General features: G+C 37.9%; 1 protein-coding gene across 17 annotated transcripts in view; it reads left to right on the forward strand.

Annotated features, from left to right (window-relative positions):
- kif1aa (kinesin family member 1Aa) overlaps window positions 1-27,691 on the forward strand; it is a 49,683-nt gene extending 21,992 nt beyond the window's left edge. For 5 of the 17 annotated variants that reach the window (XM_037974233.1, XM_017425186.3, XM_037974237.1 and 2 more), the window contains 29 exons: window positions 333-423; window positions 519-667; window positions 765-943; window positions 1,992-2,129; window positions 3,898-4,212; window positions 10,592-10,710; window positions 10,832-10,917; window positions 11,984-12,113; window positions 12,975-13,137; window positions 13,255-13,345; window positions 13,429-13,547; window positions 13,650-13,705; window positions 13,836-14,051; window positions 15,150-15,258; window positions 15,348-15,414; window positions 15,508-15,592; window positions 15,691-15,796; window positions 18,816-18,842; window positions 21,077-21,191; window positions 21,287-21,420; window positions 21,525-21,586; window positions 21,672-21,817; window positions 22,564-22,752; window positions 22,927-22,998; window positions 23,110-23,231; window positions 23,406-23,549; window positions 23,627-23,819; window positions 23,907-24,025; window positions 25,544-27,691. In XM_037974233.1, the coding sequence (XP_037830161.1) occupies window positions 333-423; window positions 519-667; window positions 765-943; window positions 1,992-2,129; window positions 3,898-4,212; window positions 10,592-10,710; window positions 10,832-10,917; window positions 11,984-12,113; window positions 12,975-13,137; window positions 13,255-13,345; window positions 13,429-13,547; window positions 13,650-13,705; window positions 13,836-14,051; window positions 15,150-15,258; window positions 15,348-15,414; window positions 15,508-15,592; window positions 15,691-15,796; window positions 18,816-18,842; window positions 21,077-21,191; window positions 21,287-21,420; window positions 21,525-21,586; window positions 21,672-21,817; window positions 22,564-22,752; window positions 22,927-22,998; window positions 23,110-23,231; window positions 23,406-23,549; window positions 23,627-23,819; window positions 23,907-24,025; window positions 25,544-25,586 (3,585 nt within the window). In that variant the 3' untranslated portion in view covers window positions 25,587-27,691. Of the gene's footprint in view, window positions 1-332; window positions 424-518; window positions 668-764; window positions 944-1,991; window positions 2,130-3,897; window positions 4,213-10,591; window positions 10,711-10,831; window positions 10,918-11,983; window positions 12,114-12,974; window positions 13,138-13,254; window positions 13,346-13,428; window positions 13,548-13,649; window positions 13,706-13,835; window positions 14,052-15,149; window positions 15,259-15,347; window positions 15,415-15,507; window positions 15,593-15,690; window positions 15,797-18,815; window positions 18,843-20,617; window positions 20,642-21,076; window positions 21,192-21,286; window positions 21,421-21,524; window positions 21,587-21,671; window positions 21,818-22,563; window positions 22,753-22,926; window positions 22,999-23,109; window positions 23,232-23,405; window positions 23,550-23,626; window positions 23,820-23,906; window positions 24,026-25,543 lie in introns of all 17 variants that reach the window. The other 12 variants (XM_037974238.1, XM_017425192.3, XM_037974242.1 and 9 more) reach the window with 9 other exon arrangements.
- Window positions 27,692-27,739: the final 48 nt, after the last annotated feature.

The following is a 27,739-nucleotide window of genomic DNA, read 5'->3' on the forward strand; positions in this document are numbered from 1 at the left end:
TCAAATTGGAGCTGTTTGTAAATTGTAACAATCCACTTTTTTCTTGGCTGTGTTTAGACTAGCCATTAGCTCATCAGTCCTGTCAGAATTAAACTTTATTTCTCCAAACCTAAGCCATTAAATAGCAGTCCGCAACAGGTACAATATTAATTGTTCATAACTTTTACCACTTCAAGATGGCTACAAGATCCTTGTAAGAACAGTATTTATTTTTTCTAAAATGGTTATGTTTTTCATTTTAGTGATTATTATTTTTCTGGGATAATTTTAAAATAGTATTTTATGTACCAAAGTAAACATGTGACAAGGGTCATCAATATTTTATTTTCTAGGATTATGAGAGCAAGCTGGAGGCTCTTCAGAAACAAGTGGATCGTTGTTACCCAGAAGCCCCTGAAGAAGAGGATGATCCAGGAGAGGAAGGTAAAGACAACAACTGGACGCACATACTGTTCATATGTTGGTTTTGAACACACATTTTCCACACAAGAAACGTTTTATCATCTTTTGGCCAACAGTCCAGTGGACAGAGAGGGAAAGAGAGCTTGCTGTGTGGAGCTTCAGGAAGTGGAGGTGCTACCAGTTCACCTCGCTGCGTGACCTGTTGTGGGGAAATGCCATCTTCCTTAAGGAAGCAAACGCCATCAGTGTTGAACTAAAGAAGAAGGTGCAGCATGTTATCATGATTCATATCCATCAGTCTAAATACACCTTTATATGTTATTATTTATTTATTTTTACTAATGCTTCCTGTTCCTGTGCAGGTCCAGTTCCAGTTTGTGTTGCTGACAGACACTCTCTACTCCCCCCTGCCTCCTGACCTGTTGCCCCCAGAGGCAACTAAACACCAAGAGAAGCGCCATTTTCCTCGCACCATAGTGGCTGTGGAAGTTCAAGATCAGAAAAATGGAGCAACTCACTACTGGACATTAGAGAAACTAAGGTACCTGAACATGCACAAAGTGCAAAACCTTACATTTCTGAGGTAAATACTGTAACTTACTAAGATACTGCTGCACGTGTAGCTATTATAGTAATGCAATGTAAATTTAGACAGAAGATATTGGTAGTAGGCTGCTGAGAATCTTGCAAGTCAGTTCAGTATACTAATGCAACAAAAAAGTCTAACAGCATCGACAATTGGGATAGCATCTAATATTGAGTTCAGAAATTTACATATCCCCAATTTACAACAAAAGTCATCTCAGGGCACTGTTTAAAAACATTCACATGCATTATAATATGCCAGTTATTAAAAGTTATCTATCTAAGAAAGCCACCAGTTTATGCTGAATATTCACTTTGTTGCAATCTCCCATCCTGAGCAGCACATAGGCAACAGTGAAAAGGAAGAAACCTCCAGCAGAACCAGAACCAGGCTCAGGATGAGCAAGCATCTGCCTCAACCTACTGGGGTTAGAGAGGACAGGAAAAAGACACAGACAAACACAGAAACACAGGTGTAGTTTCTACTGGAAGAAAAACAAACCAAAACACGTGTTAATGATAGAAATAATTACAAAGGTGGAATGTAGAGCAAGTAAAGACAGCAGCAGAGTAAGGAAATGTGGTAAGTTTGTCCTCTCAAGCCTGGCAGCATATCTAAGATATAAATCAGGAAACTCAAGCCGTTTATCAAAAAGGAAAGTCTTAAGCCTAGCCTTAAAAATAGACTGTGTCAGCCTCACAAAACTGGAAGTTGGTTTCTCAAGAGAGGAGACTGAGAACTGAAAGCTCTGCCTCCTGTTCTACATTTAGAAACTCTAGGAACCACAAGTAAACCAGCAGTCTGAGAGCGAAGTGCTCTGTTAGGAAAATATGGAGCAATAATATCTTTAATAGAAGATGGAGCTTGGCTGTTGATAGTCAGAGTTGTAATAAATAGTCATATTTTCAGTGTTTATACCAGAAGCACAGTTAACTCATCAACTTCATCTTGTGCATCTGTTAAGTCAAATGTTTGAATATTAAATTTGTTGTCACATCTGCAGGCAGAGGCTTGATCTCATGCGAGAGATGTATGATCGTGCTGCAGATTTGCCCAACAATACCACTGAGGAAAGTGAAAATGCGCTGACAGGAGGTGACCCATTTTATGATCGCTTCCCCTGGTTCCGTCTGGTTGGCAGGTAAATATTGAACACCTTTGACTCCATACAGTGAGAATAGGAAGGCATCTCTTCCTGAATTTATCAGGTCAACAAGGCCAGAGATACTCATCCCAGTCCATTCAGAATAATAAAGGTTGTTGGGTCATGTACTAAACTGAGCTGAACTTGTTACCTCCTTCATTCAGTCTGGTGTCTAAGTGGTTTATTATAAAAAAAATCCAAGGTTTATTGAAGTGCTTTACTGGGCATCATTTATTGCTGGATGACATTTGAATATAGTTTATTACAATAAAAGTAAGGCTCATCTTCTTTAATACAAAATCCAGCAATAGAAAATTGGAGAATTGTATTTCTTCAGTCCGCCTACTCAAAACCTGCTATACTTTCACTCCAATTTTGGCACATGGCATCCTAGTCTTCCTACTCTGTTTTTTCACTATTTATGCAGCTAAACTCTTCACTGTCACATAGTTTTGTTATCTAATATTTTAAACATGAGCTTTTCAGTCAGTGTTTTGAAGTTGCCTTTAGTTCACTCATTCAGAATGTGTTCATATAAAATATTCAGCGTATTTATTGACAACTGATAGTTAAAAAGGGATGTGGCAGTTTTACTGGAAAGGTTTACCTATGTTAAAAGAAATCATAACACAAAAAAAACAAAATACTCCAATCCAGAACAGAAATTAAAAGCAATAATCAGAAGAAAACTTGTAAGCCAGGTACGTCACTGCTCCCAAATTCAGCTTTATGGCTGTTTCTGTCCGCAGTGGGTCAGTGAAAAATCAGAAATCAAAAATATAAATTATTCTGTACGCAAATTCAAAATCTCTTTTAATTTTGAAACCAGCTATTTCAGTGATTTCATCTTTTGAAGGTTAGTGCGTGTTTACCTGCAGTGTTGTGTCTTTCCACTAGGAGGTGGCATTTGTGAGACAATGTTCCGTCATGTCAGCACTCTCTAAAAATACAGATTTTAAAGCTTCTGATGGCTTGATGAGGTTTGGTGTGAGACGACGTGTTTCCATGACTCAGTCTTGGTCGAACTTCAGGACTCAACCAATAGTGTGGTGCAACAGCGTCACTTTGCCTGAGTAAAATATCTACGCAGCCAACCATGGGTACCAACACTATGTTAAATGAACACAGCTAAACATAATACACAGCAAATTGTCATGTATCATGCAGGAATAAACAGTCTTGATGATTGTATATAAGTCCAAGTAAATGCATGTTTAATACTGTCAGTAGGATTTAAACTTATCACTATATTTTGACAAATAATGGAGGGCTGATTTTATAATGTTTTTGCATTCCATAAGGATATGATTCATTACCATAAAACTGATTAGATAATTTATTAAACCTTCAGTTCCAGTACCAAGTGGGCTGAAGTTATACCTTGTTGTGTAATTGAACAAATCTGGATCTTGTGATACCTGGAAAATACTGGCTTCTTTGAGCCTCAGTCTGAGTTCTACATGATGTCTCTAACTGTGCGTATCCATAGTTCATCATGTTGCTCTTGGTCAAATGCGCTGAAATCTTGCTGCGTATACACAACCTTTTTCACCTTTTACCTTTCACTGCAGCTGTAGCTGGCAAACACTTTCCCATCCGTCATCTCTGTCTTTCTCTGCCCTCCACTCCACATTTTGGCTCAAAGGGAAGAAGGTTTTCTCCTGTGGTCCAGTCCATGTTTTCCTCTGCCGCCCTGTTGTTGAAACAAGTGTGTGCTCTTTATCTAACTGTACTAACCTAGTTCCCATGTCTCTGGCTGCACCAGAAACCCCATTTTCAACACATGCATGAGCGAGCGCATGAGTGACCCCACCCCATCCCCGACCCTTTCCAACTCTGAAATTACTGAGCTGGCTGACTCGCAGAGGGAGGGTCAAGGGGAGGAGGATGAGTTGGAACAGTTGGAGGACCTGGATGATGATATCTTTTTGGACAACCTGTGTTCGGAGCTCGGGGCAGAGGATGATGATGATGATGATGGTGATGATGATGATGATGATGAGGGAGAGCTCTGCCGAGGCTCCAGCGAAGGCCAGGATCCCTTTTACGACCGCTCTCCATTATTCAGTGTAGTGGGAAGGTTGGTGAGGTTTCAGGAGCATGCTGGTGGAGGAAACTAGCTCTTTTACGCTGAGACATGGAGTCTTTTTCTTCTGAGAGAAATCACCTAAGAAGAAAAAAAAAAGTTCACCAGATAGACACAATAAGAGAGAATATCCTCACAAAGACCCCAGTCTATTTTGAACTAGAAACACATTAAATACACAAAAGTACACATTTTTGTCACATGCTTTAGGCTTTAGTTTGTTTCTTAAGTTGCAATGTCTTGTTTAAATTTGAACATAATTTCAATTTACAGATTTATTTATTTTTCATTTTTACTGTCCAGTGGGGGTGTAATAATACATGTATTTATACCAAACCATCATAGTACAGATATTAGTCAGACAAAGAACATATTAGTCACAGGTGATCACCTCTCTCAACTGAAAGTGGGGTGCAAAAGCTTTTAAATTGCTTTTTGGTAACTGTGACAACAATAAATAAGCAGAGGAAAAACTATCTGACGCACTCTTCACAAAAGCAAGTAAAGAATGGCTGTTCAGATGAAACACAGGAACTTGAAGACCTGCCTGTTTGTTTCAAATCAGCTGTGTGGAAAGATTTTGCTTCCTTGTTGATTAACGCAGGAGTGGAGAGTGAGAGGTGGATGTCTGGAAAGTCTAATGGGTCATAATTTGCATGCTTTGAAATATCCACTGGTGTCCAGTTAGCGGTGTTAAAAACATCCCCAGGTGTTTCATAAGTGCCACACACTACATTTCAACATTTTGTTTACACATCTTGTATTTTCATATTAGGAAATCATTAAGGTCTGCATTGCCTTTTATTTTTTATCAAGCTTAAACCAAATAACGAAAACCAACACTCATTTTTTGTTCAACTTTCTGAACAAAACGGATGCTTTTCAGTTGAGGACTTTATCAAACCTTTTAACACATGGCCAGTAGGACACTTTTTAGAGTTTATTTTGGAAATAAAATAAATAAATAAATGGGACAGAACCATGAAAGCCGAGAGCATACGTGTTCCACATAAACTTTTTTCTGATGGCTTTCTTGAGTTCACAAGTTATTTATGTCGTTATCACAAAATAACGATTACTGTTTTCTCAAGATCATGAGGGGATTGATTGTGTGTTAAACCTGATACAATTCACCAGCAGGAGAGGACTCCCTAAATGACAAGGGCTGATATGAAAGTTATCTCTACAAGACAAACACATTACAATTTTAGCCTGTGTTAGAATCTGATGCTTGACTATGTCAGGTTCTCCACGATCTGACATTTTCAGCTTGCTCTTGGTGAGGTTTTAAGAACATTGAGAAACTGATCATGAGCATTCAAGAAAAGATAATTATCTCATCTCGAGAAAACGGTAATCGTTATTTTGTGATAACAACATAAATAACTTGTGATCTCGAGAAAACCATCAGAAAAAACTTCATGCGGAACATGCTCGCTCTCGGCTTCCATATAGAACAATGTCTTTTTTTATTCTTTATTTTATAGTAAAGTTATTTGTTGATAAATCATACTTTTCTGCGCGCCCTTGCTACCTTAGGGCCTCCTTACTCTGCCTTTACTTCTGAGAACAACAGCAACAACAGCGTACCAATGTTCCTTTCACAGAAAAATAAATGAGGAATTTTTTTGTTTGTTTCACAGTTTTGATAATAAAGTTTTCATATTTAGATTAAATTTGGCTGAATAAAGCCAAAACACTATAAGAACAAAGTTTCTCAAAATTTTGACTTTATGTTGCAAATAAAGTCAAAATGTCCAGAGTAAAGTTATTTTGAGACTAATGAAGGAATCAAAACCCAAACCATCAGGGGGGCAAAGACCTAAAACTTCCATAAACGTGTAAATAAACGATTAACTTTATACCTCAGAACTGATGTTTTGCAGCTATATAAAACCTGTAAATAACCTAAAATTTAGGCTCGAGTTTTGCCAAAAACAATAATAATAGTTGTTATTATTATTATTATTTTTTTTTTAATTATTTTTACAATCTTCTAATGGTTTAGGAGTATTTTGTGCTTCAGCCTCTTATTGCAAGGTATTGAAAGTGGTTCTGTGGGTTTCGTTGTGATTTTCACTATGTCAAAAGTAATAAACCTCACCCTGAACTGATTAAAAAAATAATCCTTTTGTTGTTATTTTGTAGTTTACTCATATCCCTTGGCCACAATGATATAAAATGATACAAATGCGGTTGGATTCAGGAGCACAAGAAGGGTTGTTTCATGTGGCTTGATATTATTCTTAAAATACTATTCTGATTTTATTCTAAACAATTTGACTTTAATCCTAAGACAAGGAAACAACACAAAAAAATCTTCCTCCTTAATTTATTTATTCTGAGCAACCCTATATTATTGTTATTTTGATTGTCTGTTTAAAACGAGGGAAAAAAAGAACAACATCAGTATTTGTTTTTTACTTTCTTACAGTTGTACCAAACTCGAAAAGAACCGTGACTTGTTCATACCTTACACCCCTACTGTCCAGCACTGTAAGAAGTTGTAATGTCATCACTGAGCTGACACTTTTCAGCTTCAAAACACATTTAAAAAAACTGCATCTATATACATTTTTATAACCTTTTAAATTGCTCCCTACGTCTTTACCATTCAAGGTTTATTGTTCTTTACTTTAGTTTTGTGTTAGTTTCAGTGTTTCTTTAATATTTAAACCACAAACATTCACAAGTGTTCCCTACACTATATAAAACTATTTTCATTAGGAAATGACATTGGAATACACATCTAAGCTTCAAGTGTTAAATGTTGTATTTATTTTTAGTTAAATCTCAGTCAAATATTTATTATGTCAAATACTCACTTCATTTTTACAAACATGTTCATTAAGTCAGTCCATAGTGTTCAAGTCATTACACTTGTTTGTACTGGAATTCAAAAAAACTGAAATGACTGCTTGAAGTGTGTGTCTCACATGTGTCACTAAACACAAACTGAGGTTTGTGTGGGAAGAAAATATCACTCATCACTTATCAAAGCACAGACATATCTGATGGATTATATTGAGATCTGATTAGCATAAAACAGGGACCCACAGTGAAATGTTCTCACCATGCTGTGAAGCCTGAATAAGTCTGACACATTCTGGAAATAATTCATACAAGCTAGCTGGTGTTAAAGACTCAAAATCTCAAAGATGAAAGAGCTGGTTTCTTTTGCAGCTGTCTCTTTTAGGCATGCCAGAGCACAAGTCTTTTCATTTTGACCTTTTTTTGTCAATTTTTACTTGAATACATTTGGTTACAAACTACTACTTCTATTTTGTACAATTTAACACTTTGACCCAGGTGGTGCGCTTTGATGTCATTCATTGATTTTTGGTGTAGCACACTATATATCAAGCTGTTGGCAGTTTTTATTGGAGCTGATCCATGTTGCGTATGATGATTTCTGTTCCATTTGCTTTTAATTTCTTTAAGTTGACAAGTTGAAAGCATTTTTGTTCTTTTTTTGTCCTGAGCATGCCTTATTTGCACCTCACCAATCTTGTCATAAGTCTTCCCCCTTTAACACTCCATCCCTAAATGTCTACCCGTCGTGGAAAATGTGGTCTTTGGCTCATAGATTTTGTATTTTAGTTTGAAACAAGATGGCAAGAAGTTGCAGTTGTTCCACATGTTTGTCTTCAAGAAACATGAAATCTCTTAAAAGTGGTGAAGAATTTTCACCATACTACAGAAAGTTGCAAAAGTAAGAGCCCGCCATATTCTTTCTAATTTTGTTGCCTTCCAACCTGGAATTTAAATGCATTTTAAATTTGATTACAGGTATTAAAGGGACACAAAATACTCCATACTAATAGGGAAAACATTAGTTTTAAAAGGAAATTCTAATATATATATATATATATATAAAACTGAAAAGTTGTGAATGCAAATATAACCACACCCTTTGCCTTGAAACCCCAACCATTTCCTTCAGAAGCCACATAATTAGTTCAGTAAGATCCACCTGTGAGCAATCTGAGACAGATGATGTCAGTACAAAAACACCTGTTCTGGTAGCCCCCAGAAACTACACCAGTGTATCATCTCTAAGTAGTAAAAACTATCACCAAACAAGATACAGCATAAAGACCAAGGAACTCTCCACAAAGGTCAGAGACGAAGTTGTGAAGAAGATCAGATGAGGGTTGATTTATAAAAATATCCCAAACCCTGAACATCCCACAGAGCACCATTTTAAATGATTGGAAAGACGATGCCACCACAGCAAAGACACTAAGAGTGTCATCCACTAAAACTCACTGAGCGGATAAGGAGGGCATTTATCAAAGAAGCAACCAAAGATACTGCTGATGGAGCTGGGCAGCTCTAACACAGAGATAGGAGGATATGTTCGTTGGACCACTATGAACTGCACAGAGCTGAGCTTTTTGAAAGAGTGACAAGAAAAAGTCTTTTATATAAAAAAAAATAAGGTTGATTGTTTGGAATTTTCTGAAAAGCATACTGATATTCCTCAAACATCTCAAAGAAAGTGCTGTGGTCAGTTCAGCCTAAAACAAATTTTTATATATTTTTTGTACATCAAAGATTAAACCATGTTTGATTAAAACTTAGCACCTCTCGTCGTGCTGAGAACACCATCCCCACATGATGCTGCCCCCTGGGAAACAGGTCCAAGTTGGAAAAACAAGTGGAAGCAATTATTTCTTTTGTTGTTTGCTTTATTTGTTTGTTTCACAATAAAAAAAACTATTTAGCATCCACAAAGTGAAAGCAAATTATAGAGAAATTCTTGAGGGAAACCTGCTGGAGTCTTCCAAAGATTTAAGACTGGGAATGAGGTTCTTCTTCCCACAGGGCAATGACCCTAAACGCCCTTCTAAAACTACACTCCAGTAGTTTAAGGAACTATAATTAAAAGTCTGTCCAACTTAAAGGAAGTGAAGCAGTTTTATCATGAAGAATAAACTAAAATATTAGTTGTTAGATGTACCAATCTCATGGAAATGAACCTGAAGAGACTTATTGTACAAGGTGGCTCTACATAATATTGACTTTAGGGATTTCAGATATGCATGTGCCATTTTTCTGTTTTAAAAATGATTTACGCCAAGTGTTACGACCCGGCTCAGCCAGGAGGAAGGAGAAGTAACATTGAAGACCAGATTTTAAAGGTTTAATAGTCCAGTGTTTATTATTCAGTTTTTCTTTTAATTAACAACAACAACAAAAAAAAAAATTAAAAAAGGTGTCCGTTAACAATCACAAGAAAAAAAAAAAAAACAACATATCAACCAGAGTCTTAACACCCCCCCCCCAAAAAAAATTAATTAAACAAAGTCTATCTTAAAGTCAACCCAATACTCTTAACAAATCAAAACTTGATCAATGGCCTAAGGTTGAGCACAGCAAGGAGCTCCAAACAAATTCTAGTAGCACATTCAAAGTTTACAAAGGCCACGGGCAGACAAAGCCATTAAATCTATCAGACACCCAGCAAAGTGGCAAGCTGAACACACAAAGAACAGCCGCCCCTTCGATGAGGAAGTTGAGGTTTAAATAGGGAGACCCCTTCAGGGATTGGGGGGGCCATGAAGTGATAATCCAATCAGATCTGCGGTAGGCCTCAGGCAGGAAATGACAAAGGATTAGGGCTGCATCCAGTTCTCACAGTGGAGCCAGCAGGCAAGAAGCTGCAACTACATAGAAAAGGAAAAGAGAAAGAACAGAAAAACATGCAAAGGCCACTGGCCGTAACACCAAAATTTTTCTTCCCATTTTGGAGTAATTTATGTAGGTCCATCATTTATAGTCTAATTATAAATACATTACATTCCAACTTGTAAAGCAACAAAATAAAAGAAACAAAGGGGGCAGATATTTTTGCAACCCACTGTTTATATGAAAATGACCTCAAATGAATAATCTGGCTTTGTTTAAGTAGTTCATTGTCTACATTAGTTACTGCTCAGGCACCTTAGTGATGCAACAGCAAACATCTGTAAAATTAACTCGTTAAACATAAAAACATTTCTCTCCAGCTGTATACAGAGCTGATTTATAATGTTTTTATTACATTTAAAATTTTAAAGTTGACCCTTACACACATGCTCCTGAGCCTCACCAGGGCTTTACCTGTATAATACAAAAAGGATGTTACTAATAACCTAGAACTGTCCTTATCATAATAATTTTAAAAAAATGAGGAAAAAGCCCACTGAAGCAATAGTAAAGGGCAACCATGGCCATCGCTAGAGCAGTTCCAGCTTCTGTTTGGTTGCTTTGCAGCTCTGTGTTCTGTTGTCCAGTCCAGTATAAAAAGCATCAAAAGTAATCCCCGCTTCCTGGCTTTTTGGTGTTTAACCTTTTGTTGTTACATTCTTTCTACCTGCTCACTGTCCAGGGCTTTTGTTTATCTGAGTAACCTTCTGTACCCGGTTCCTCTGGTCCATCGTGTGGCCATCGTAAGTGAGAAGGGAGAGGTGAAGGGCTTCCTGCGGGTTGCAGTACAGGCCATATCAGGTAAGGCTCAGATCCTTTGTGTCAACAATGTTTAGATCAAACTGCATCAATCAACTGAAAAGATAAGCTGGATGAGACTTCTGGAGGGAGTGATGTGAAGGTGCTTTATGTTTCCCTCCAGCTGATGAGGAAGCTCCTGACTACGGCTCAGGAGTAAGACAGTCAGGCACCGCCAAAATCTCATTTGAGGATCAGCAATATGAGAAGGTAAGAAAAGTTAATTCGCCATTCAAAGACATGAAAATGTATACACTCATTGGCCACATTATTAGGTCTACCTGTTCAATTGTTTGTTAACACAAATAGCAAATCAGCCAGTCACATGAAGGCAAGTCAGAGTGTTTAGGCATGTGGATGTGGTGAAGACTACTTGCTGAAGTTCAAACCAAAAGGGGAAGAAAGGGGATTTAGGTGACTGAATGCAGTTGCTGGTACCAGATGGGCTGGTCTGAGTATTTCAGAAACTGCTGATCTACTGAGATTTTTACACACAACTATGTGAAGGGTTTTAAAAGAATAGTCCAAAAAAAATAAACTATTTAGTTAGCAGTAGTTATGTGGATTGAATTTTTCAGATTGGAAAAATATTACCTCCTCTGATGAGTCTTGATTCACTAGACTTCAGTGGCCTCCAAAGACACCAGATCTTAATCCAACTGAGCACCTCTGGGATGTGGTGGAACAGGAGAATCTCGTCATGAATGTGCAGCTGACAAATCTGCAGCAACTGTGTGATGCTGTCATGTTCTGTCAGGAACGGAGGAGGTGACTGAGAGGAACCCAGAATGCAGACTCATAATAAGGAGAAACTAATTTATTAAACTAAAGAAATGAACAAAGCAAACGCTGTCGTGGCAGCAAAAATAGAGAACATAAGCCAAATCCAAAACATGACCTAGCATGGAGAAAGGAACAGAACGGAACAACAGGTAACCAGGAAACAGAGAGTTCAGAACAATGATCCAGTGGGGAATGGAGGAAATGACCGGGTTTAAAAACACTGAGGGTAATTAGGATGAGTGGACACAGGTGGAATGATGACAATTACCGGCAGGTGGAGGTGGGCGTGGCAGGAGACCGAGTGAGTGATAACTGGGGAGGAATGAACGGTGACAGTAACACAAACAAAAAAACTAAAACAATATAAACAACAAACCGAGAACACAAGAAACCCAAATCCTCACATGTTCAACCCGGCACTTGCAAGGTGTACCTAATAAAGTGCAGGTGAGTGTATTTACTCATCGGTTTTTATGGTTTCTTATGTTTGCAGTTCCAGTCAGAGTCCTGCTCTGCTGGACTGTCCCGCTCGGGGGTTTCCCAGGAGGAGCTTCGCATTGTAGAGGGAGAGGGGCAGAATGCAGAAATGTGCCCATCAGCTGATGAAGTCAACAACAACACATGTGAGGGTGAAACGTATTTTATGAGTGAAAGGGTGATTTATTTGTGTGGGTGTGTGAATGATGCCATTACTCATGAGTGGTCTGGCACATGTGAATTGCAGAATCATGTGAAAAAAATACATCAGAACGTGTAAGGGTAGTAGCTCACTGGGCTGCAACTGTTGGAGACTTGTTGGCAAACTGCAATAATGAGATGGGCTCCAAAATGTTTTGTAATGCTAGAGGGGGTTCTCAGTTTCCTCATCTGACACGCAGTTGCTCGCAGTTTTATTATATGACTTTTGAACATGTTTTGAAAAAAAATGTACAACAATTTTTTTTCTTGAAATATTTTCAGTTTTTTACAAACGTCTCAAACCCATCTCAATGTAGTTTTTGCTAACTCTAGAGAGCTAGAGCTGTACTTTGACACCTGCACCCCAGCCCTCCTTATGGCTGAAAACATCCAAGGTTATATGTCCTGATATAACAACGCTGATAATAAATAATAATTATTTATTTAAAAATTGGTTCATATCTGACTGTGTTTATTTTAAAAGTGCACTTCAATAAATTAAATCATAAACCTGCCGAGGTTGGGCTGACGAGGGTACGTTGAGGGCAGCAAAATATTGCACACAGCCGAGAATATAGTAGTGCAAACCATGCACACAAAAATGTGCCATGATTTTCAAAAATTGGCTATTTTCTGATAATTTTAAGTTGCCAACTAGTCTCCAACAGATGCACAGTGAGATACTAACCTAGGAGAATCTTGGTCAAAACCAGCCAACAGTGATGCCACAAACCTAACCACTTTGTTCTTGGATTACCTATTCAACTTCAGCCTGGGTTTGCTTTTTATTTTTGTGTTCCTCACAGCTGGTGCAGATGAATTGGAGAATCCAGTGAAGGCTGCTCTGGATGGTGCACTGGATGCAAATCTGGAGCATCTGCAGATTGATAACATTTTTACTTTCAGAGTGACTGTCCTGCAGGCTTCCAGCATCTCTGCAGAATATGCAGATATCTTCTGTCAGTTCAAGTAAGATATATATTTTTTAAAATTAAATCACAATTAATGTATGAACACCCTTGGTGTTGTCTTTATTCCCTCCAATTTTCTATGTAAAATGTGTTGTGTTTCTGTTTGGGGTTTTAGTTTTATCCATCGCCATGATGAGGCCTTTTCTACAGAACCTCTAAAAAACACTGGTCGTGGGCCTCCTCTTGGCTTTTACCATGTGCAAAATGTAAGAAAAGAAACATCAACACTAGCATATTGGGCTGGTTTTACCACAATTCGCGCATTAAAAAACTTGTATTGTTTTTGTAGATTGCCGTTGAAGTTACCAAGTCCTTTGTAGACTACATCAAGACTCAGCCAATTGTCTTTGAGGTGTTTGGACACTACCAGAAACAACCTTTCCTTCCTCTTTGTAAAGATGTTATCAGGTGCTATGTCTGATTATTAAATGAAATGAACATTTTATGAAAAAAACCCCACAGGTTATCTGGCTGTATTCTCATGACGTAACTATTTATTGTCCCATCTAGTCCACTACATCCTTGCAGAAGGCAGTTTCCAAGAGTGATGCCTCTGTCCAAACCAGGTAATGAACTCCTGGTCGTAGCAGCTTCCTTTATTAACACTTATTCATTTATGTTGCATTGTCTTTGCACTGTTTGCCTGTTTGCTTGCAAGTCATGTCATCTTGGCTTTATGTTGTTGGGTGTGAGCAGTGGACTCTGACGACTCGCCAGATCGGGAGAAGTCACTTGAGCTGATCCGATACCTGGTCCCCGATGTGTTCAATGGGGCGTTTGTGGACTCGCTGTCAGGCCACGCTCTGTCTGCTGCTGGCTTGGCTGCTTCCTTCCTGCTGGAAGCAAACGAGCGAGCTCAGCTGCCTGCTCCACCCGTGTCTATCTGTTCAGTTATTAAAGCTCAGAAGCCTGGTTGGTCCTTGCTGTCAGATCCAAGAGAGTCCTGTGACTGGAAACTTTTTTTATATATCAAGAGTATATTTTAATGCAACAAAAAAAATCATCTGACCGTTAAGATGCAATTTCTAACTATTTATAACTATACTAGAGTTTAAAAAATGCAGCTTGCTTTAGTGATTGACATTTCACCTCTTGTAAGCATTTAATTTTTTTAAGTAATGTATGTATTTAAAAAAAAGATCTTACATAGTTGAAAGATATGATGCATTTTTTTAATTATGTTTTTCTTAAAATTATTTCACCAGTCCAAATGTTGGTACTAATGCAGTGTAAGAATTAAATGACTTATAAATATATAAAAAGAGTGTTTTCTCGTGTCAGGACTCTCCAGTTGGATTGGCTCACTGGTGCTCTATGTGCTGTTGACCTACATGCTGATTTCTCCTCACAGTTCCTTCTTTGAACATCTCTTTGAACTCCAAGTTGAACTCATGGTACCTTTTTGCTTCTGAAGTATGTCATAAAAATATTCTCTCTCAGATATTACTAGCAATGTGCAGTATTCTGCTTAAAAAAAAAAAAAAACCTAAGTGACTATAAATCAATCGCTTGAAATATCATGTCTTAAAGCAACTCAAAACCCCAAAATCAACCAGCTCCTTTTTGTTTGTAGTAAATTTATCCTGTGGATTAATTTTGAATGTTCACCACTTTTAATGTAAACGTTTTTGGGGGAACTACCTGAGTTTGGAGGGATGCAGATTCTTTGTATTCAGTTTAAACTTTAGTATTTCTTCACTTAATTAGAAATACTCTGAGAAGTTTGAACACACAAAACCAGTGAAGATTAAAATCAGTCCGTTGAGTTTGATAATTTTATTTAAAAGAATGCATCACAGATACTCAGTGTGATAAAGAAAAGCAGTTCCTTCAACTGGACTGAACCGTTTGTCTCTTTCCATTTTACGGATATCCTTTCCTCTTTCCCTTCTCTCTCCCTTTTAGGGTAGCTAGATCAGTATTTTTCTCCTGACTGTTAGCCATCTGCGTGCTCTCATAATTTGTTGAATTTTTCCTGTATAATTCTTTCTAAAATCTTGTTCCACCTAGTGCCTGCCACCAAACTGATGACCCTGACCCGTCCTCAGGTGGGACCGTGCCACTGTAAATACGACCTCATGGTGTTCTTTGAGATCTGCGAGCTTGAAGCTAATGGAGAGTATGTTTCCAGTGTTGAATCACCAAGTGCAGCAGATATTTTAGGTAATTTGACCAGATGACTAAAGACTGTTGATTGTTTTATCATAGCTACATCCCTGCAGTTGTGGACCACAGAGGAGGCATGCCGTGCCATGGCACCTTCCTTCTGCATCAGGTACGTCCGTCACACAGTGAGCAAATATATCCAGAATACTTAGGACATTTTGAAGAAAATCATTTAGCTCTTTCCTTTTTTGCTTCACTGCAGGGCCTCCAGAGGAGAATTGCTGTTACCATTGTACACGAATCTGGCGGTGACATTGAATGGAAGGATATCCGCGAGCTTGTTGTTGGTAAAGTTGGATTTTTTTGGCTTTTTAACTCTGAAAACATACATACAGATTAAAAATCTGTGAGATCTATTCTCACTGAGGCACCTATACATTCTCAGGGCGTCTGCGCAACACCCCCGAAGCTGACGAGAACATCATCGACCCCAATATTTTGTCACTCAACATCTTGGCTGCTGGGTATGTCAGGCCTTTACAGGATGACAGGTGAGCATTGACATACGTAGATCTAAGATGCAAATGGATTGCTTTAAAACACCTAAATCATAGCTTGCAAATAAAATATTCTAGCATCATGGCAATGCTTGATCTTAATAATATTTCAATATTTCAGACATTTTAATGTGGGTTTTGTAGAAAAGTTGGGAACAGTTAATATTGTACCTGTTGTAAATAGCTCTTTGAACAACCTCATGGCGAAACAAAGTTTCAGTCTGACAAGACTGATGAGCTCATGGTTACTTTCAATGCAGCTAAGACTAAAGTGGATTGCTGCCATCTTAAATCTTGATTCTCTAAAAGGTTCATAGTGGTCCACATGAACACCTTGGCGGCACTTGAACTAATCATTAGCTTATCAGTACTGTGGGATTTAAATTTTATTTTTCTGAATGGAGGTCATTCAACCAGCTATCTACATCAAGTAAGATATTAAGTGTTCATAACCTTTCCACAGAACCCCATTTCAAACAGGGTAGCTTGGCAGAGCTTGAAAACCACTGTCCATCATGACTTGTTTTTAATGTCATCAGCAAACTAGAAGCAAAGCATGGCATGTGGTTCAAAACACAGCATGACACAAAAAACTGACTGAGTTTCTTTTTCTTTTTTTATTTTTATGCCTGCATGAATGTAGTTAATTAATACAATAGTTGGAAAAATACAAACTTCTGTTTTGTTTGGATTCCTTTAAGATTCTTTATAAAAACTAAAGGTGCCGCACCAGGCCATTAAACAGTAGTTAATGTGTTCATGCTGGCTGCGCAACCCTCCTTGGTGTTAATTTGTGCCCTCGTCATCTCACCTACATGTGCATTTCACTGGATCAATATTTTTTTTACTCCTTTTATTTCCAACCAACAATAGAGCGACTAACCTCAATTCAGCTCCCTTTTGGCTGTTATCTGCAGCTTTTTGTTCACAGAGACAATCGACTGTTTTTGTATGTAAAGTACCGCACCACTAATCTTAGCCAAGTACCTGCATTCTTTGTTTGTATGTTTTATTTTTTAACTATTTCAATTTTACCAGTTTAAAAAAAAAAAAGAATGTCACTTGTTTTTCTAGCTTATCCAGACCTACTTACACATTGGGCTTTTTAAAATAATTAATATGCCTTTAACTGCCTGATTTAGACTCAATGTAGTTTCATATTTACAACAGTTTATCATCACATAAGTGAATCCTTTTATTGACCATCCATCCATTTTCTTTCTTGTTTTCCTTTCCGGATCGCGGTGAGCTGGTGTCTATCTCCAGCATTCACTGTGTGAGAGGCAGGGGACACACAAGACAAGTCACATGTCCATCACAGGGACACATAAAGAGAAACGAGACAACCATTCATGCTCACTCACACTTAGGTACAATTTAGAGTTACCAATTAACCTTCCTCTGAAGACTTGTGGCTCCAGAATGAGATTTTATTCATTAAATTTTTGCTTTGTCAAATAACATTTCGTGCATTGAGAGGCCATTAGATTGCTGGTCATATTTATTGACATGTCTGCACACAGTTGTTATGTGTTTAAAGATAAAGTCACCAAACCATTATTTGTAAAATCCACAACACAATGATCAAAATTAATACAACCACAGAATATGACATGTACATTTATTGGCACTTTTTTGCTGAATTTAAACAATAAAACAACTTAAACAGTAGACGAACTGAACAAGACTGCCATATTAAGAGTTCAAAATAACTAAAAACTAAAAAAATAATTTTACTGCATTCTTAGAGATTTTTTACAATGGGGAAAACAAGAACTGTCTAACTGTCATGTGCTCATAATTCAGAAAGAAATGTTGCCATGAAACTGTCAAGGTGCTCTAGGATGTTACAAACAAAAAAACTCAATGACAAAATCCTAAAATTATTGATATTGATTATAGATAAAGACATTTAAAGAGCTCCAGGTAAGAGAAGGATTCAAAGAATTTAAAAATCTGTAACTCTCACTCAGCTGCTGCTGCCACTATTTTCCCTTATAAATAACCATAGAACTTTATGTTAATATATATATTTAATATTTTTGTATTGTATTGATAGCAGTGTAAAGTTTTATGAAGTAGTGTTAGTACAAACTGCTATGAAACCTTTGAGAATTTAGACGTTTTAAGACAACAGCAGTCCACTTTGGTCTTTGCTGCTTTTAGACTGTCTGCTAGCTCGTCAGTCCTGTTGGGCTTGAACTCGATTTCTATAAACTGCGGTCATTCAAAACCTATCTACAATAGGTAAGATTTTAACTTTCCATAATGTTTCCATAGAACCCTATTTCTGAATGGGTGGAATATCCCTCTAGTTTGAGGTGTTGGTCTTTTGTTCAGCAGTGGGACAACCAAGATAAAGCACATATCCAGCTGTCGTGCAATAAGTTTTCAGATGAACAAGAAACATTTAGAGACTGTTGTTACCAAAGATTCTGCAGTCAAATTATCTATTTGCTGTGAGGTCATTGCTTACATATTGGGGTTTATTTTTATATGACTATCTAAAGGTAGTTGTATTTTTGCATTTTAATTACTTGCATATAAAGCAATAAAGTATTTTTTTACTAATAACTTTGAAGTAATTGAATATAGGATCCAATCATATCTTAGATTTTGTAAAACAAAAAACAGTAAAGGTAGGACTGTAACTATTATTGTTATTTTTATTCAAAATTGATTAATCTTATTATGCATGTTCTTTATTATGTTGTGTTGTTTTGCTTATTGTTTAACAGTAGTGACATAATCTATCCTTGGGTTTGCTTTTAGTTTCGGTCTAAAGCAATGTGCCATGCTGCATTCACTTCAGATGTTTTGTTACATTAAGCTGCATGGCCTGACTGGGTCAAAACTGTAATTTAAATGTTGAGTACTACTTCAAGCTGTGGCTCATGGTGGTTTAAGATGCTGAAACTAACATCAAGGTACAATAGATGCTAACATTTTCTCCCTCCAGTTAACTAACATAAATGTTGATTATTTTCTTTGTTTTGTATTCTTTGCTCTGCAGACAGTTTCTTGATTCGGACATGCCTAGGTATATTATTTGCCTTTATTTTCACGATAATAAGTTAAACAAACACTTCAGTTTTCTAACTTTCTTCACTCGTTGTCATCCCTAATCAACATTCTGTGATTTGTTCTCCTTTTCACCTACTGTCTCGACTTTTGGCTGTTTATTTTTTTCTTTTCTCCCCCTCATGAGAAGCGAGGGATGTGGTCTTGCATGTGCCCATGTCTCTTGCTGTCCTGGACGTGTGTTTGGGCTGTGTGATGGACAGGGTCTGCATGGCTCTGCTTTGCTTCACATTTGGCTGAGTCTCTGCTGGAGGTGTCGTGGGGCCAGCATCAAACTCTGCGTTTCCACCCCAGCAGCTGCTGCAGTGGTTTTTAAAAAACTCACAATCAGTCTTCGATTAGTCTAACGCTGTACGTTTGGAGAAAAAGTCATCCTTAACTGCTGCAAGCATTTGTAAAATTGTTTTTGTTTGTTTTTTAAATTTATAATTAGTTTGATTGCTAATTTCTGAGGAGATGAAATTGAAATGGTTGCACAATTTTTCCAAAGTGATTTACAGTAATCCTATAAACTGTAGTGGTTGAGCCATGCAAGTTTATTTATACATTTTGGTTTGTTTTTACATGGAATCTGTGTTAATACAATTTGCCAGTAGGGGACAGTAGAGGTCTGCTATTAAAGTCTGGATAGCAATCACAAAAGCAAATAACAGATGGAAAACAATATTCTAGTATATTCTTTCTTTTTTTGACCTTGACAGTGAGGTGTTTTTTTTAATTCCATAAAAGTTACTTTGTACAAACACCATTGACCAAAAGTCAGAGTGTTTCCCATCGCTGCTGCAGGATAATAACAAAAACATCAATCAGGTCTTTTATCGCAGGTGCTGCAATATGAATCATTGACAAAACTCATTCTGGCAGAGAATTTAAATCCAGCTATCAAAATATAATCCACTGAACCATTACCTCACCGTTAGCACTTTACCATGAATCGTTGTTATGTTGTGAATATTTTTAAATCTTTCTTGTACCTCGGTGAAACTCTGCCAAATGCCAGAACCAAACGGTTCCTTACATGTTTTGCCAGTAGCATGACTTCAGTGCTGGCTCCCACATTTTTAAGAGCTAGTAAAATACAGAGAAGCTCATAATGGAAGAGTGCAAAGAGGAAATTGCTTCCTTGTAGTGTAAGCGAACAGCTTTCTGTTGTGTGCTAGTGTGATGTGTGAATGTGTCTTAATGAACATAATAATTACGTAGCTGTGAAAAAAGAAGTGTCACCTTTTTTATACTCAGCGCTCACTGCGTTGTTGTTACTCCAGCACAGTGAGTGGCTGTTTGTCATTTCAGTCCAGGACCAGCGGGCCGGACATCTGAACCTCATGAAGAGCCCATTCAGCCTGTTTTTATGGCTTACAGAAACACTGGTTTCCCTTTACAGTTCTTACTTGGATAATCTTTTAGGACGTAAGGCAGCCAGACTAACAGCAGCTGTCAGTGTGTGATTGTTTCTCCTTGAGGGAAAATGTATGCACATTATTGTATGGAGGGCAGAAAGCAGCTCTGTTGTGCTTGAGGACTTGTGTTCAGTTTAATGACTCTCTCAAGCAGGATGACAAAACAGGACCTATCACAAGATTTGTGAGTTTTATTCCTAGTAGCGTTGTTTACATAATAAAATGTTAAAAAGAAAAGAAAAGACAATCACAACCCCAGCCATGCAATTGCACAGCCACAGCAGACTTCCTGACTCACTTTCTATTGTTTTTGATGGTTTCTTCTTTCACACAGCATTTCCCTGGGAGTTGACCATAGGTATTTCACTGCCCTATCCCTCATTTTCTGTCATCCATCCACTCCTTTCTTTCTGTACTATCAGTTATCATTGCTCTCTTTTCCTTTTCTGTGAAGTTTTCTACAAAGCAGAGCATTTTCTCAATCTGCTGCATGCAAAACATCTATATTATTGTTTTCACTCAACATGCTGTCTACAATTTCTAAATATTCTACTATGCCTTTTGTGAATTAGTTATGATTGCAAATCATATTATGTTCTTAGTTTATTTAACCAAATAGAAGCACTTTTTCCCATATGAAATTTTTTTTTTCCACATAAATTTTATGTTCATTTGAGTAGAAATTAGCATGAGTTCAGAGTCAGCTTACTTGTGTTTTTAATTTTGTTAATACAAGAACTTAAATTTTGACTTCTGATGCCATTTCTTGGCTTTGTCTCTCGGACCATCTCAGGACTTTTTACCGCTTTGAGGCTGCGTGGGACAGTTCAATGCACAACTCCTTACTGCTGAACCGAGTTACTCCAAACGGGGAGAAGATCTACATGACCCTCTCAGCCTACCTGGAGGTACAGAACCGTGCCTGCGAGGCAGAAGTAATTCAAATAGCTTCTGACAAGATGAGAAAATATGTTTAAAGTCCTTTCTCTTTTATCATTTACAGATGGAGAACTGCACACAGCCTGCAGTCTTAACCAAAGATATATGCATGGTGTTTTACTCTCGAGACACAAAACTGTCAGCTTCCCGATCAATTCGCAATCTTTTTGGTACAGGAAGCCTGAGAGCGGCAGATGGGTGAGTTTGAAATCTCATACTACAGAAATACCCAGGAGCTCTTGTATTTTCTTTGTTAAAAAATAAACTTGGTTGATTGTTTACTCTCTCGTCTTTCTTGTTAGAAACCGTGTAACTGGAGTTTACGAGGCCAGCTTGTGTCACCAGGCCGATACTGGAAGCCCAGGTTAGAGTCAAGAGTTGTTACTGTTGTATTTTGTTCTGGGCTCACTTTTGATGTATTTTCAATAAAACCTTCTGTCTCCCTCCAGGAATGCAGAGGAGACGCAGACGGGTGCTGGACACCTCTGTGGCATACGTCCGAGGGGAGGAGAACCTGGCTGGGTGGAGGCCACGCAGCGACAGCCTCATTATAGAGCACCAGTGGGAACTGGAGAAACTCAGTCTTCTCCAAGATGTAAGTGACATTAATATGTCTTTTTGTTGTTGTTGTCTGGACAACAGTGAACAACAACATGACACACCCTTATTCTACTTGTTATTAATACAAGTGAATAAGGAGAAGTCAAAAGAATACAACGTGACAGTTATTAAAAGTAAATGAACTGCCATGAAATTTTGGAGAGTTATCGAAGAGTTATCTACAACAGGTAAGAAAATTAATATTTAAAGAAAAGATTTGACTTATTTTTTTAACTCTAAACAAAATATCCCATCCTAATTTAAAGTAAAATACCCTAAAATGACCATTAAATGAAGATGAAAGTTTCATAAGAGTTTATATAATCCAAATACTGTAAGATCTTAAAAACTGTGTAAATAAATTTAGATTGAAGTACGTTTTACACACAGCTTTTGTTTCTGTATTGGAATAGCAGGCCAAAATGTTATTAATATTAGTTTCACCAATACATAAAAGTGAGTTTTAGTAATGCCACGATAAGCATAAGAGCTAAACTAGGGGATGATACATGGGTCTTTTTATCCAAACTACAAACAAACAGATAAATAAAGCCTGAAAAAATACAAGCAAGCTACTGAAGTTCCACTGAGTCTAAGATATTCTAACTTAACTTTATTAAAATGTGGTGATTTTTATTAAAAGCATTCAAAGAGACATTTCAAAGGGTGCTTCTGACAGTTCTCTCTAAGTTTAGGCTTTTTTTGCTCAATAACTGTGATATTTTCTCTCCATTTTCTCAGGTGGAGAAGACCAAACATTACCTCCTGCTGAGGGAGAAGCTGGAGTCCACCTTGCTGACAGGCCTGGAGTCCCTTCAGTTCTGTGTCACTGAGGAGCTCAACGAGTCTCCTCAAACCACTGAGGCAGATCAGGAGGCCGGCTCTAGCTCTGAGATCACCACTGAGAGGCAGAAAGAGCTCGCTGCCAAGGTCAGTCATGGTTTGGGCATATTGTCAGTTCAGGTTTGATTTGAGGAGTTTTTTTTCAGCACTTTGTTGCAAAAGTGAAAAAAGGCGGAGTTGAAATGTACATCCCAGTGGAAATACAGCCATGATGATATATCAAACATCAAATTTAATCTTCCTCTCACTTTTTCTTTTCAGTGTTTGCGGCTGCTCACTCACTGCTTCAACAGAGAATACAGCCATGTATGTGTCAGCGCCAGTGAGAGCAAGGTACTGGTTTGAAATGGCTCCATTTAAACATGTACTGGAGGAAAACATGCAGAACCAATCAGCAAACAAAAATGACAAGTGATTTAGTTTGTGTCTGTGTGTTTGTTACAGATCTCAGAGATGTCTGTCACGGTGCTCAGAGACTCCACCTCCATAACCGCTCTCAACACTATCACACCCTCCTCAACATGCCCTTCACTAGTTGAGGGTTGCTACAGTAATGCTGAACTCAGGTCAGTTCAAAGACTATGGGTATTTGTTGTTATATTTGTTAGCTGTGCCTTTGCTTTATTTTACTGTATTGCAAGTTGTCTTTCTTATAAATAAAAATTGGCGTGCACACTGTAACATGCAGGGATGGAGGTGTTATGTGACTGGAGTTCACGTTCTGGTTCTTTGTAATACAGACCACCCACACCTCGCTCTCGCGCCGTCAGCCCCAGTCCCGAAACACAGCAGGATGCAAAGGACAAGAAACCCGTCAATGGAGTGTCTGATGCAAAACCCCGAACTCGCAAACTGGTCCCTGATATCCAGGAGATCAGAGTCAGGTTAGTCTGAAACTATACCTCAGAAGTTTTCAGCATTTTGTGTAGCCTTCTTTTGTAATATTTTGTTTATTTTTCAGCCCCATTGTGTCAAAGAAGGGATACTTACATTTCTTGGAGCCAAACACCAACGGATGGGTGAAGCGTTTTGTTGTTGTGCGTCGGCCTTATGTTTACATCTACAACTCAGAGAGAGACACTGTGGAGCGAGCTATTCTCAACCTATCCTCCGCCCAGGTGGAGTACAGCGAGGACCAGCAGGCAATGCTGAAGGTCAGTGATCTATTAAACTCTTAAAAAGCTTTCTCTTGAAGCCACATTAACGCTTGACGGAACAAGTTTTTGTGACTCTCTCAACAGACCCCAAACACTTTTGCTGTGTGTACAGAACATCGTGGAATACTGCTGCAAGCAGCTAATGACAAAGAAATGCATGATTGGTTGTATGCATTTAACCCTCTCCTTGCTGGAACTATCAGGTAAGTTGCAGTGGGTTGCAAATGTATTCACCCCTTTGGTATTCTTTCTTTGTTTGTTTGCAAACTGGAATTTAAATGAATTTTTCAGTTTGATTTTAAGTACACAAAGCACTTTAGAATCAGTAAAGTTAAATGTGGCAAAAATACAAAAAAAAAACCAAAACAAATGAACATTGTGCATGCATATGTATTCCTCCTGTTTGCTTTGAAGCCACAGCCATATGTATTTTAATAAGATTCACCTGTGGACAAGCTAAAAGTCAAATGATTTAAGTGTAAACAGTAAACACCTGTTCTGATAGCTTCCAAAATCAACACCAGAGCAAAACCTCTGAATAGTCAAGGCTACCATTAAGTGACAATGTGAAAACCAAGGAACTCTTCACACAGGTCAGAGACAAAGTAAGTACAGTTTAGGGTTGGGTTATAAAATGGCATATCATCATATCAAATCTGTCAAGAGAGGGTCATCCATCAAAACTCACAGACCGAGCAAGGAGAGCATTATTCACAGAAACAGTCAGGTAAAACATAACCCTGATGGAACTGGGCAGCACTTCTGCAGAAATGGAAGGATCTGTCCAAAGGACTACTATAAGACTCACAGAGCTGGGCTTCATGGATGAGTGGCAGGAAAAGGTTGTTGCTTAAAGGCAATCTATTTGGACTTTACCAAAAGGCATGTTGGAGACTTCTAAACATGTGGAAGAAGTTGCTGTGGTCCAATGAGGACATCAAGGACAGCATCATATCTGCTACAAGCCCAGTACCGCGTATCATGCTGAGAACGCCATCCGCACAGTGAAGCATGGTGGTGGCAGCATCATGTTGTGGGGATGCTTTTCAGAGATTTGAGTCTGAGATGGAAGTTCATCTTTCAGCAGGACAATCACCCTAAACACACTGTGGTGTAGTTCAAAAAAGGTTAAAAAACAAAAACTACATCTAAATCTACACCAGCATACTGTGGTCAAAGCCCAGACTTCAGTCCAACTGAGTACCTCTGGTTTGATTTAAAGACTGTTGAACACAAGCAGCACCATCCAGCCTGAAGGAGCTGCAGCAGTTTGGTCATGAAGAATGGACAAAAATTCTAGTGGTTAGATGGATCAAGCTCATTAAGACAAACCTGAAGAGACTTGATGCTGTACCTGCTGCAAAAGGTGGGTGGCTCTACAATGTATTGACTTTGAGATGGAGTAGTTATACAAAGGCAGGTTTTCTGCTTGAGTTTTTATCATTTTTTGTTTGCTCATTTCACCACAATATATATTTTGTACCTTTACAATGCTTATTGTGTTGGTTAAGTAAAAATACCACCCCCCAAAAAAAAAAAAAAAAAAAAAAAAAAGGAAAAAAAAAATCTTCTTAAATTTCAGTTTCAGGTTGTAAGGCAACAAAACAGAGAATGTCAAGAGGGGTGAATACTTTTTCCCACTGCTAACTGAAGAGCAGTTTAATCAGTGTAATTGAAGATAAACTGGTATATTTTATGTATGTGCCTCACCTTCCTCTCAGGTCTAAACTGTCAAGAAGACGAGCCGGACCGATGAGGATGTGAGAGGAAGAATGATGCAAAAAACTAAGATGTACATAGATTCTTGTTCTTATTGCTCTTCTTGTGCTGAGCCCAGTTTCTACCATCACTGTCACAAACAGCCATCTTTACTCTGTGCACTGTCAGTCCATCTCTGGTGTCCTCAGTGTCCATTTAATGTCCGAACCTAGCAGCCGTGTGAGTCTTTCTTTGTAAAGAAACTATTCAAAGATCTGTCACTGTACTGTAACTGAGGGTAATTAATAGCTGGATAATGGAAGAAAACAGAGGGAGTAGCTGAAGATTCTTATCAGATTACATTTGTGTGATGATGTACTATAGTTATTGTCAGTGACACATCAAGCCTTATACTGTACATCCAGTGACATGGATCTTCACCTAAAGCTGCCATGCTGGTGGGGATCACATTGCTACCATTCATCAATTAATAGAAAAACATGTTTGTTCTTCTCTGCTCCTCTCTTTATTGCTAAATACGTATGTTGTGTTTAAACTGGTTTGATTTATCATACGGCAAGAAAATACATGCTAAAACTCTGTTTAAAAGATAGCAGAGTGTCTCTTTAAAAAAAAAACAAAACACATTATTGTCTTTGTTTTATGAATCCTGATGTTGAATATTCTGCCGCCTGTTCCTAAAATCTTATTAAAACTTTAGCACTCAAATCTGTCATTTTAGCTCTTAGGGTATCTAAAATTAGACCACAAGCAATCAGACACCATCACATTATTATTCCCAATATAATCTAATTTCTCTACCTGAACTTCATTTGTTTTAAATTGTGATATATTTAGATTTTTAACAGTTTTATTATTTATTTCTGCTTGTATTTATTTACAAAGATGTTTATATTTCTAAAGTAGTAGTACAGTGCAATTTCTGCACATGGCACTTTTTAATGAGTTCCTGAAATGTTTAAATAATGCAACTTTGTCCCCACACTGGTAATGCTTTTTAAAACAAATTATTAACGTGACCATAAGTATCAGCCAGTTTCAAAAACCCTGGACAACTCTGTCCACTTTAAGATTAGCATAGGTGGACCTTTGGTTCAACTAACATATAAAAATGCCAGTATATTGTTAGAAAAAGAACATTAAAGGGATTTTCTGGCCCTTGTTAAGTGATGTTCTATGAAGAAGTTATGATGAATCAATGTCTTACTTCTGTGATGGACATGTGACCTGTCCAAAGTCTACCTTACCTCTCGCACAGTGACTGCTGGAGTTAGGCACCAGCTCCCCTGCACAGGAAAGGGGGTAAATAAAATGAATGGATGGATAATAACTTACCTGTTCATGCAAAGCGACTATTTAAAATTTTAACCTTGCTGTCAATTTTGCATTGATAGCCATTCAAAGAGCTACCTTCACCAGGTAAGATATTAATTGTTCATAACTTTTCCACCAAACTTCACTTCAGCATATCTGGAATATCCCTTTAAGATCCCTGTGAAATCTGAAAATTTAATCTGTTCTTTCCAGCACCCAATTTGAAACAGCTTTTCTGAATGATATGTATATTAGGTGTAGTGCCTCTCTTTTCAAACATACTGCACAGTTTGCCTCTGCACCAATTACTTAGGGACGACATCCTTCATGCTGCTAAAATACTGTTCAGGAAATGTCTGGAGATCATATCATCACTTTCCTGCTCCTCATCTTCATCATATGTATCTTCTAAACACATGGGAGTTTTCATTTCTAACATAACAACCCATTCTCATACCAACAGAGCATTAACATACCTCAGGATTGTCTGCAAGCATATGGCTGTAATTGTTAAGTCACTGTCCTGTTAAAAAGTATGCAAGATGCTAAATGTAATTTTGCTATTGTTTTTAATCTCTTCAACAATTTTTTCTTGCGTTTCACTCATACTGGTCCTCAATCTTAAACTTACCCTGTTCTACATATTCAGCTTGTCAACTGAACTGGACTCATTAGCATGCCTCAGGTCAGCCAGCCTACAGAGCATGCTCAGTGATGGGATGGATTTTTGACTTGCACGCAAGGAAAACATAATAAACCATTGAACCTATATAAAAAAAAAAACAACCAGGTTCTGATATACTCAGTCTTAAGACACAGTACACTTTTTTTCAGGGCATTGAACATCACACCACATGTTTGTTATTTGTTTTTTATATTTGCTG

The sequence above is a fragment of the Kryptolebias marmoratus genome, linkage group LG24, assembly GCF_001649575.2.
Source record: "Kryptolebias marmoratus isolate JLee-2015 linkage group LG24, ASM164957v2, whole genome shotgun sequence".
Classification (NCBI taxonomy): Eukaryota; Metazoa; Chordata; class Actinopteri; order Cyprinodontiformes; family Rivulidae; genus Kryptolebias; species Kryptolebias marmoratus.